The sequence below is a fragment of the Clarias gariepinus genome, chromosome 6 (assembly GCF_024256425.1).
Source record: "Clarias gariepinus isolate MV-2021 ecotype Netherlands chromosome 6, CGAR_prim_01v2, whole genome shotgun sequence".
Classification (NCBI taxonomy): Eukaryota; Metazoa; Chordata; class Actinopteri; order Siluriformes; family Clariidae; genus Clarias; species Clarias gariepinus.
In genome coordinates this window covers 28,102,485-28,115,363 of record NC_071105.1, presented here as the reverse complement: position 1 = coordinate 28,115,363, position 12,879 = coordinate 28,102,485, and the positions used below count along the sequence as shown (strand labels likewise).

Sequence of the window (12,879 nt, the reverse complement as noted above, 5' to 3'; positions counted from 1 at the left end):
AACATTTATTATATATATATATATTTTTTGCCCTGGATTGCTTTTATGGTTTTGTGCCATTATAGACTGTATTGTAATGTGTTGTCAGTTTTGTATTTTAAAATAATAAAAATAATGGCTTCTCTTGACAAACTATACACCTAACTTAGTGTACAATACAATTGTACAGTGCAATAATGTGCCTAACATCCAGAGTGTTCTTTGCTTGGCTAGATGTAGGCATTTTTTAGAATTTTGTGATTTTTCTTCAAGGCAATTTGGTGTTGCAGAGGTCATCTGTACATTCTTTCTTTTCAAAAAAATACTAAATTGTTCATATGGCAACTCTTAAATGTTTTGTTACCAAATACAAACTTAACACATGAAATCAACTACAGATTTTATCCTCTTCATTTTCAAGACATTACTAAGAAATAGAGCACAACTACAAAACAGTTTTGTGTATGCATATAACCAGTTAAATATTGTATGGATAAAATAAACGCATACTGCATTATTTTTGTTGGTGAACTGTAGATAAAACTACTATGCCTATGGCATGTAAAGGCTAGTCACTTACTGTATGTGCATGGATATAGTTCTAGTTTACATTAGGTCTAAATTATATTGTTGCATACACAGTTACTATATAGTAAATACTGTATAGTCTTCACTAATTAAGTCCATGAGTTAATACACTGCCTGTCCAAAAAATGTTTTCTGCATCATGTAAAGAAAACAACTAAAGAGATTTAAAATGACTGATACTAGGTTAAGAACCCTTAACACATTATAAAAACCTGTTAGGATGGTACTGAGCTGTCATTTTTTTTTGGAGTAAGTGTGGTCAGAATAAGATCATGAATGGAGATCACTTAGTTGCTTAAAAAATAATCAGTTAATACCATAGCAATGGTTGATAGTGAGAGCATCTTCCATAGGAGAACCACTTGTTAGTGAGACTTATTAGGAAAAAAAAAAAGCTTAAATTTGTTCGGGAGCATAAATATTGAGCTTTGGAGCAATAGAAAAAGCTCATGTGGTCTGATGAGTCCAGACTGACCCTATTTCAGAGCAATGGAAAGGGTATAAAAAGGAAGCACATGCATTCATAATGCATAATGCCCACTGTACAAGTCTCTGGAAAAAGTGTTATGATCTGGGGTTGCTTCAGTTGGTCAGGTCTACAGTAGGCTCACCTTATATGGCAATAAAATTAAGTCAGCTGATGACCTAAATAACCAGGGTATCACATTAATGGAGTTTTTCATGCCTGTGATGGCACAGCTAACTTCCAGGACTCAAATTGTGAAAGAGTGGTTCTGGGAACACTAGAATTTCATTTTTACACATAAACTGACCAACACATTATTATTTATTTTTTTTTTTTGGTGAGGCGAAGTTGCATGGGAAAAAAAAAAAAACAATTTAAGCCATAGCTAATAGACTAAACATTCATAAGTACAGTAATTACACATAAGAAAAACACATTTCATAGAAGCCAGTATTTAATAACAATTACATAACTGATCATTTTTGCTTTTATTGAAATTTCATTGTTAACATGACATTATAAGGTACCCCTTGCAGAACTTGTACAAAAAAACAAACAAACAAACAAAAAAAAACAGTTAAATCTGCATGGAGGTAAAAAGGCAAACTTTTGCAAATAAAGCATAAATATTGTTAGATCAAAACTATTCAGAATGATTGCCATTGTTACAAATGATATCACTGTATATTACCTGTGAAATTATATGCTACTCTTAAAGAGTGAGAGAAAAAAAACCAATAGTTATCCATTACCTGTTGTAAGTATATGATCCATGCGTTAGGCTAAGCAACATTTGACTCTGAAATAAGACAACTTCACAAAGCCGCACAGACAGATTCTCTGTTGTTTGGTCGAAATAACTTTTTCCATAAATTAATTAAAAAAACAAAGCGAAGATTTATGTACATTAAATACTACGAAACGTAAATAAAATTAAACTAATAAGTTTAAAGCTTTATCAGATAGAATTTCAGTTGTAGTCAGTCCTGTGTAGACAAAGAACATGTATCAATTCGTGTAAAATTCTAAACAAGATCTGATATGTTTGTTTTTCCTCTTTGTTTATTGTTAGTCTCTTGAAAGGAGCACAGAAACTAAAGGCAACCGCAGGTAGAGGTTAAGAGTGGCTGTCACACAGCATCACCATCACACCATAAAATGAGGCAATATCAGTAGAGAATACTCATATTCCTGTTTTTTGTTTGTACACATTTTCCCAGGAAAAAAACCCTGCACTGGCATGGCTTCACCTTTGCTTAAAAAAAACTTTTTTAATAAAAATTTTAAATACTTAAAAAAGAAAATTCATAAAAACGATGTATGTGTCCTTGTGATAATTCTCCAGTGGCATGTGCGGAACAGTTGTAGCAGCAGGCCTAAGAGTAGCACAGGAGTAAGAAAGTGGGGGCATCAATAAATACTAAAACCTAAAACTTGATCATGGATCCTGATTTAGGTTACAAAATTAGAGTTTGTAGAGTAACTATTTCATGTAAAGTTTTAATATCCATGTTTGACATCCCTGTTTCTTGTTAGTAGCGAATGTTCATGATGTGTTAATGACAGTACAAGGACATAAAGCCCAGCTGAGTAAATAGTGGGAAGTAATGCATAAAAAAGTTGGATTAAAAACAGTTTAGGTCAAATCCCTGTATGACCATAAAAACGTATGACCATAAAATTAAGATTTTAAAAAGCACTGAAAGAAATGTACTAAAAATAAGGTGGCTTGCACAAGGAGCAGTCATTTGGGCTACGCAAGTGATTTAGCTACAGGCTGCAATATATAAGGGATAAAACACTTTGGATTCTGTATCAAGATCAAGGATTTACTTATGAAAGCATATTCAAACTACCACGAGATTTCATAAAATTACATATAAAATTAAAAACATGGAACACAGTTCTGTGCTACAAACCTTATTTGCTTTTCGTCTTTTCATTCTTTACACCCAAAGCAAGATTATCAAACCAATCAATGAAAGAAGACGGCACAGTGTGTTCCATTTAAACGAACCTTTCACACTGCACACTGGCATTTGGGTACAGATGCCCAAATTCAAACTTTTATTGCCTAGACAATAATGTTGAATCTGCATTAAGCAGGCACAGATGTTACTGCATGTGTGCCATTCCTCTAACCAAAGATGGGCTGCTTAGAATGTAAATTTAAAAGCAAAAATAAATTTGATAGACAGAATGATCTATGAAGAGGACAAAGTTCAATGTTCTGGTAATCATGCTCATTTACTTTAAGTAATGCACTATAAATTCTAACAGAAAATATCTTCTTGTGATTGATTTGAATGTCATGGAAAAGATTAAGACGAGGTACAGTGACTTAAAGAAGGCCTGGAAGATGTGTTCATGCAGACTAAAAAAATGGTGTCAATGGTGAAAAGATGATTGGAAGACAAGAACACAAACATTTTCTCCCAGAAAAAACAAATGCTCTCAGTATGTGCAAGTACACCCTAATATTGCAACCATTTACATTACCAGATACTTTTACCGAAAGCCAATTACAAAGAAGGCAAAGCCAAGTCCTACTTAAATAGGTTCCTACTATAATAATTCCTACTATTAGCTGGTTAAAAAACCTTGCTTTCCCACTTGCAGTGTAGTGAACTGTATAAACATCCAGATAGTAATACATTTACTGCCCAGCTACTACAACCATTTACAACAGACCTTGTAATTTCAAAAAACATTCAGATTATCTAACATACATACAGTAAGGTACATGTGGTACAAAGACACTAACTATAAAAGCATAGAAAGAACATAATTCATGTAACGGTGTTATTAAAGGAAATTAAAAGTGGTTAGAGCCAACAGAGAGTACCACATAATTTAAAAAGAAGCCAGGAATCAGAATGGCATTATTATCCCATGTCAGTTACTGACACCAACCAGCAGCGGCCATCATGTATGTGCAAAAGGGCAGTTAAAGCATTCTTCCATATGTGTTCAGATGATAGTATTTCCCTCTGAGTGTGTTAAGAGTGTGTTCAGCTGCCCTGTGAAGGCATGCTGTGCCAGCAGTTTGAAAATATGTGTTTTGGAGTAAGTATGTACTAAAGACAAAAACCATTGTGTGTTGGCTTGCAAAAAAAAAAGCAAAAATTCCAAATCAAAGAAAAGGTTATTCAAGACATTAATCTAAAACAATAATGACTTTTAACTCTGTTAAAAACAATCCGGTTTGCCAATACATAGGGTATAAGTAGGTATACTGTATGTATACATATACAGTATATACAGTAATGTACCTTAAAGGTTTTTGAAAAAGTTTCTATCATGTTTATGTTTTTTTCACAAAAGCATTGTGGGAGATGAGGAAACAATCCCCCAATAAATCATGTTCTGATGAAAGCTTTCAGAATAACATGTAGCACCACTAAAAAATTTACAATAAGCATTAACTTGTTCCTTTTCCTTCAGCAACAATTTAAATGAGTTGTGATTGATCTGGAGTGTATCCCCATAAGACTGGGAATAAAACTAATGACAGGTGTGACAAAACCACAGATCCAGTTTAAAACTGTGTGTCATGAATAAAACACATGAAACTCCACACTGCTAAAAACCTGAGCTCAGGATCAAACCATACACATGTGAGGATGCTGGAGATGTAATAATTTGCCTTTACAACATTTTAATCTGCTTCGAAAGAACTATGACCAGGAACTGAAGCTTTCTACAAGTTGCCTTAGGACCTTTTTTACAACGGTAAAGTCACTGAATAGTTGCCATAGGACTTTTTTCAGAATGGTAATGTCACTGCATGAGGTGAATTTAGATTGGATTGGATTTAGCAATCTTTTATAAGACTAACCAAACAACTACTCTGGCATAAGTACACTAGTAAGGGTGCTACAATGTTGATTACTCTTAGAAATACATCATTGCTAATTTACAAAAATTATTAAACAACTGTTTGGGAATAAACAAACCCATAATATATACATTTTTATAAGGTTAACATGATCACCACAATCTATACCTCCCACAGTTTGTTATGCAGATGCAGCACAATCAGTACCACATTGAAAATCCAGCATATTTTGGGAAAAAAAAAAATCTGCAATGTCTGCTAGGCAATTAAAAAACTGCCTCAAATCGTTTTCAGGTCAAACATATTTGCATATTTGTACAGGGAGGTGCATTAGCAGTGCTGATATGATGTTAAACCAACCAATACATAGTTGAAAAACAAATCTATAAAATCTATAAAAACTCGCCCAAAGGACACTTAATAGTGCCTGAGCACTGCAATCAGATATAAGAAACCAGTGGTGACTTAAATGATGAATAGTAACTTATATTCAGTACAAATTAATAATAAGCTCTAAGGCATGCCACACTAGCAAAATACTCAAATGTAAAAACCAGAATAAGTGTGTATTTTGCAAAAACACACTCTTACTGTATTAAGACTTTTTCCGTCAGGTAGTTAACATCATGAGTTTATGTAAGAGAAGAAAATTATATGCATAAAACTGCTTAGATTTAGAAACTGTTTAGATTTTTACAGTAGATGCCTTCCCTTATACAGTTTAAACCCCGAACAAACCATCAACCTTAAGCAACACTGTACTTGCATGTTCTCACGTGTGTGTGTGAGTGCGTGTATGCCTGAGCGGACAGTCAGGTCCTGAAGTATTTGGACAGCAATAAAAGTTTTACAGTTTTGCTTCTGTACATCATGACAATAGATTTAAAATGAAGCAATAAAGATGTTATTCAACGTTTGACTTGATATGTAGTCCAAAATGCTGCCAATACAACTGAAAGTCTGAAACAAAGATACTTATCAGAAAAATTGCAGAAACAGCAGGACTGGCAAATCAACTATCTTGTACATTCTTAAAAAGAAGGAATGCACTGGTGAACTCGGCAACACCAAATGACCTTGAGGGTCACGAAAGCAAGTGGATAATCACAGAATTCTTTGTTTGGTGAGGAAAAACTATGGAACTCATTCACAACATCTAGGTAAGTCCAGAACACTCTGGAGGAGGTAGGTGTATCATTGACAAAATTTTACAATAAAGAGATCATTATGAGGTCATCATGAATCTAAATATAGAGTATTTACCTCAAGATGCAAATGATAAAAGTTTTGCTAAAATTAAATTAAAGCTTAGGTACTTAAATTCACATCCATTGTGCTGATGTACAGAGGCAAAAATATGAAAATGTGTCAAAAATACACTGTCCAAATACACACTGCTTAGCCAAAAAGAAAGTTACAGTTTCAGAAGGGCTTGCATCAAGCAAAGAAAACAACAAAGGTGATTGCTTTAATAAATATGCAATGCATTATTTAAACCTGGAAGGATAGTGGTGAATCAATAACTTTACAGAATATATGTGATCAGAAAAAAACATTAATGACCATGATAAGAGATAATTTAAACACTAGAATGTTGCACAGTAAAAAAACTAACAAAAAAGTAGTAAAATCCAACTGCTGGATAACTACTAACTGTTTAATAGTGAAGATGAATCCTATTCCAGAGCAATTGGCTCATCAGGGTAATAATTAAAGCACATTAAGTGATGCACCCATCCTGCATAGGCACAAACATGTTATGTGGAAATAAAATTAAGACAGCTGACTATGTAAGTGTACATGTGTAAAGTTTGTGGCTTTATTTTGGCCAGGCAGTATATGTGACCTATGATATGTATATCGATCAGCCATAACATTGACACGTGAAGTGAATAACATTGATTATCTCATTACAGTGGGACCTGGAAGTGGGTGGGATATATTAGGCAGCAAGTGAACATTTTGTCCCTGAAGTTGATGGGTTGGAAGCAGAAAAAAATGGGCCAGTGTAATGATTTGAGTGGCTTTGATAAGGTTTAAATTCTGATGGATAGATGACTAGGTCAGAGCAAGTTCAAAACCGCAGCTCTTGTGAGGTTGTTCTTAGTCTGCAGTGGGCAGGACCTATCAAAAGTGAAAGGAAGGAAAATCAGTGAACCGGCACCAGGGTCATGGGTGATCAAGGCACACTGATGCATGTGTGGAGCGATGGCTGGCCTGTATGGTATCATTCACTAGTACTGTGGCTCAAATTACTGAACAGGTTACTGCTGGTTCTGATAGAAAAGAGTTTGAACATAGTCTATCATAATTTGTTGAATATGGGCCCATGTAGCCACAGACTAGCCAGGATGCCTATGCTGAGCCGTGACCACTAATAAAAGTGCCAACAATGGGCATGTTAACAGCAGAAACTAGACAAGGGCGAAATGGAAGAAGGTGGCCTAGTTTGGTGAATTGTTTTCTTTTACATTATGTTGATGGCCTGGTGCATGGGGTGTGCTTATCTTGAGATAGCACCAGGATGCAATATGAGAAAAAGGCAAGCTGGTGAAGGCAGTGAGATGCTTATGTTCTAAACATACTGTATGTCCTTAAGATTGCTGCTGACCAAGTACAAACCTTCATGAAAATGCTATTCCGACAGCAGGGGCCTCTTTCAGCAAAATAATGCACCCTTCCACACTGTCAGAGTGATTTAAAATGGCCTCCAAATTCTCCAGGGACCTACTCAATACAGAGGAACCTTAGATCAAGAGCATAATTCGTTTCGGAAGCGGGCTCGTAAACAAAATGCAATTTTCCCATAAGAAATAATGGAATCTTAAATACATAAAAATAATTAACACACAATATAAAATAAGAATGAAACTAATTAACCTGCACATTACCTTTAAAAGGTGTGAAGCAAAAGTAAAGGGGACGGGCGGCACGGTCTCCAATGACGGCACGCACACAGAGACAAAGAGCAGGCTGATACAGAAGGAGAAAATGGATTTTTAACCTCTCTAATGAGACTTGCTTTTGCTTTGCACGCGCGCTGTACACACATGCATACAGACACATAATAAAAATTAAAATTCGCAGGCACACGTGATATAGTAGTGTTATAGTAAATAGTACACGCATGCACGGATGTTGATTATACCTGTGAGAAACACGCACAAAGACCCAGCAGGGGAGACGATTACCCACAATTTCGCAGCGCAAGAGGGGGACATCTGTTGGCTCAGGTGTGATCACGTGACGCTCGGCGTCAAAACAAGAAGCACATGCGTGATACATGATACTTGGTACTCGTAAACCAAAGTTTCACTGTATTGGGCATGTGATCATAATAGTATGGCTGATCATTGTGTACTGTATATATAAAACCATGCCATGGCTTCTCAGTGCTTCTGGGGTATGCTGTGATATTTGACAGCAGGTTGTTGGCTGTGAATCTTTTACATGCTGTGGGTTGTAGGGTTGGGCCTCCTTCGATCAGACTGTTTTCTGTCCAGCAAGGACAAAAAAGCAAGAGTTCTAGATCGTTTGGGGCCTCTGAAATTTGTGAATCATTTGGTCTTAGACTCATTGCCTGCTGGGCTCTGTGTGCAGGCTGGCAGTCTGGGGAGCAATATTCAACATTTACATTTTGCTTCATTGGCTTTTCTATGGGATTTGACCAGACAGGCTAGCCTTTGATTCCTGTGGGCATGGGTGAGCCTTGGGTGCCCTTGATCCTGTGACCAATTTGTTGGTATATAGTTGGTGGTTGGTGATCACTGTAACTGCTGTTGTGTTAATGTTATGGCTGATTTTATATATATATATATATATATATATATATATATATATATATATATAGTTTGACTGCAAATTGTGATAATTTTTGAGAAAAACAGATTTTAGAAAATATTTTGTAGATTCATTATTAGTTATAAAGGTGTTGAAGAGCACAAGCGCCAACATATTATGTCGAAAACTGTTTTAGTCATATAAGATTAAAATGTAATGATTTTGCAAAACACTATAAATTAGCCTGTAGTTGAGTGACATTGTCTGTTAGTGGAAACAATTTGGACTGAAAAAGCAGAAGTGCAAATTTTTATAAAATGCTATCTTTCCTGTTTTGCAGTCAAACTGTTCATACATATTTACAGTTTTATTTTATATAATATAATAAAACTTTAAAGTTGACATATATATTGAAGATATTTGCGGAAAAAAATATTTGCGGGACGTAAGATAAGTTTACACATTAAGATTACAGTAGTTAAGATAGTGACTGACACTTTTACTTTTATTGGTTATTTGACTATTTTTTTTATTATTTTTATTTTATTTTTATGTTTATATTATTCTATTTTTATTATTTTTATTTTAATTACTTTATTGTTTTATTTTTATTTAAATCTTCTCTACCATCTTTATATGTCTTCTTAAATCTTTATTTTCATCAGGAGTTTGTTCTGTAATGAAAGAGAATTTCCCCACGGGGATCAATAAAGTAATTCTGATTCTGATTCTGACTAGATACTGAAGAAATTCTAATAGGGTTTTAAAGGTGTTTTTGGCCGAGAATTTCGACCTTGGAAAAATCATTAGTTCTTAATTCAACAGATGTTGGTGTACGTTTTTGAATATGTGCTTATGAGTATGCAATTGAAGTCTACTTTATAAACGCAATCTCACAGCTTTAATCTGCACACTTCACAGCAACACGTAATAATTTTAGTTTGTTCCAAAATTCAACAAATGGCAATGTACATTTTTTAAATGAGTGTGCAATTAAATACCACGTGAACAAGGTATATATATATATATATATATATATATATATACACACACACACACACACACACACACCAATGAGCCATAGCATCCAAGGCAGCTCTGGCCTCTGGGGGTGTGCTGTGGCATTTGACACAGTTTGTGCCGGATCCTTTGAGTGCCATGGGTTGCGGGGTGGGGCTTCCATGGATCAGCCTTAATTGTTCAATGCATTTCGTGGATGCTTTGTCGTCTGAGGCCTGGGGAAACTGGAGGCCAGATCAAGAACTTCGAACTCTTGGCTGCCAAACCGTGTACTGTACATGGCAAGATGTGATGCACAGGGTGTACTGATGCCTTTCAGCAAATTTTGCTCCATTGGTTTTTCTGTGAGATTGGACTGAATGGCCTAACTTGCCGGATGGCCCACACGCATAGATGAGCCTCGGGTGGCCATGGTCCTGTCACGAGTTTACTATGTTATTCAGTTCACTTTGTGGTGGTGTTGTGGCTGATCGGTATAAAACACACACTCCTGCACACACTCACACACACATATTATTTATATATGTGTGTGTGTATATATATATATATATATATATATATATATATATATATATATATATATGTATATATATATATATAAACACACACACACACACACACACACACACAGTGGGGTCTGTGTCTGAGGCCACTAGTAAAAAGGCTTATATTTATCAACAGATAAGATACATTATAATAATAAAATCTTTAAATAAAATGAATGTTTTTACATGAATTTTAGAGTTTCTTTTTATTAGCTATGTCCCTTGTCAGCTTTAGTGACAATGTAACCTAGAGCTGGCATGTACTCCAAAAGTGCAAAATCTATCAAATCTATTGAAGTGTTAAATGAATACTTGCTTTAAATAAAAGTATTAGGCATAAGGAAAGTCTGACCTTTTTTTTTTTATAAATCTAAATGTATATTTGCTTACATTTAAATAGGGACCTAGAAATAGTACATAATCTTACACAGATATTAAAGATTCAATATATTAAACATTTACTTCATTTGTTTTAAATATTTCAGTATTCTAAAACATTCTGGTTATTTACATGTTAAAAGAATGTGGTCTCAGACTTTTGGACCCCACTGTAGCTATACTAATGTTAATGCTTTTGTAATGCTTAAAAAGAGTCAGATGTCCAAGATAGGATTAAAGGCTATAAGATACCCAAAGCCTCTTGTATTATTTTCTTAATCCTTTTTACCTACAATGTTATTCAAGCCTTTAACAAAGAAGTAATTTTTATATATTTGTTTTGTCCTTCGTACATATTCTTTCAATAATTCTTTAGATTCCTGTACAAGTCCATGTGGAGCACATATGTAGAACATATTTGCTGGCATCCGACCACCATTTTTGTGTTCCTTGGACACATTGATGATTAGAATTCACTGTGGTGGTCCTCAAACTCCCAGGTTGTCAAAGAACGAGGAAGAAGGTTTTACAGTATCAGTGTAAGGCCTAAGCAATGTTTAAGCTCCTGTCCCTGTAATCCACTACTCAGTTAAAGCCTAGCAAACCTGTGCTTTTGCCTTATGTGGTTAAAAAAAAAAGTTTTGTTTTTTTTTTAACATTTTTTTTGTCAAAGTTTAGGTCCACAGATGGAAGGACATGGAGTCAAAAATGTTTCAATCCCCACCTCTTGCATTACAATGCAGTAAGCAGGCACTGGTTAATTAAGTGCTCCTGAGCACTGTCACGTTAGCCCTCTTTTTTCAACATTTTTAGTGTTTAAAACTTGCAATAGTCTGGTCTGTCATACCCATTCCTGAACTGGCTGTTTGTAGTAGGTCACAGGTTGAGGGACAGTTTTGTTCTTAAACTGGAAGATGGTGTACACGAGGACCAAGATGCACAGAGAAAGAATGCAAGGGATTACCACAGCAATTGCATTTACAGTGCTTGGCACATCATTTATGGCAACCATTATGTCAACATCGTCATGGGGAAGTTGTTTGTCCTGGTTCTTCTCCACTTCTATTCGATCACAACCCATCCAGTCCTTAAGGATAGACTTAGGGTAGCCAGGTTCCACTGTTAACTTCTGGTTGTCAAACTTCCAGTAGTCTTTTCCTTTGTAGAAGTAAGTGTGAACTGGAAAGAGGATCAGGGAGATATATATCATAAAAAAATTCAATGCCACAAAACTTGTGCTTATTTAGATACATATTTTAGACCAAATTAAAGTAAATTAGAAAACTTTCAATGAAATTATTTTTGCAGTTTATTAAAAGGCGTGTCCACTAATTGTTTAATTGTGTCAATTCCTCATTAAATAACACTGGATAACTTAAATTGGATAAGTAAAATTCTAAAATTCTGCCTTTAACACAGAAAGAAAACTGTCTTATTAACTGTGCTGAATGCACCCAAGTAAGCTATTACAATAATCATGAAAATAAAAAAATATATTTTTTTATCTTTCTTAGATGACCATAAAAACCAACAAAACCAGAAGCCACACTAAATTTTCAAACGGTGTCCTATTAGGTATGTAATTTAGTGTCATTTATGCATATCTATGTGTGTGAGCAATACAACAGTAAGTAAATCTGGATCTGGAGGTTTTTATTTAGTATCAGGTTTAGAATTAAGTTACCAGCATGCAAAGGTGGCCTGAGTTTATAGTGTCATGTTCTGTTTCCTTCCTGTTCAGTTTTCTTATGTCTTGATTTTGTGCTGCGACCAGAATGTGATTATGTTTATGATATTGGTTATTTAACATTTTTTTTGCTGACTGAAAAAATAAGTGTGTCCAATTTTTTTGTGCAATCTGCTTATAGAACCTTAATACATCCAGTTTACATTAATCAGTAATAAGTGTCTTTAGCTGCAATTTGTATCCATCATGATTGAAAAAATAATCGTTAATGCACAGATGTGGAAACATACAGTGCTGTGAAAACGTATCAGATTTTTTGTGCATATTTGTCACACTTAAATGATTTAGATCACTCACTCATCTTCTATACTGCTTCATCCTTTATCCAATTTGCGGGGGTCTGGAGCCTATCCCAGAACTTTCAGACAATTTGGTAATGCCAATTAGCCTAATCTGCATGTTTTTGGACTGTTGGAGGAAATCAGAGTACTCAGAGGAAACCCACCAAGCACAGGGAGAACATGCAAACTCCATGCACACAGAATCCGAGGTGGGAATCAAACCCAGACCCTGGAGGTGCAAGGCCACAGTGCTTACC

The 12,879-nt window shown here is 35.1% G+C and overlaps 1 protein-coding gene across 1 annotated transcript in view; it reads right to left on the bottom strand.

Moving 5' to 3' along the window:
* Window positions 1-11,435: 11,435 nt before the first annotated feature.
* Window positions 11,436-12,879, bottom strand: part of mmp24 (matrix metallopeptidase 24) — a 40,620-nt gene continuing 39,176 nt past the window's right edge. The window contains exon 9 of the mRNA XM_053498699.1: window positions 11,436-11,773. Coding sequence (XP_053354674.1) covers window positions 11,436-11,773 — 338 coding nt within the window. The remainder of the gene's footprint in view (window positions 11,774-12,879) is intronic.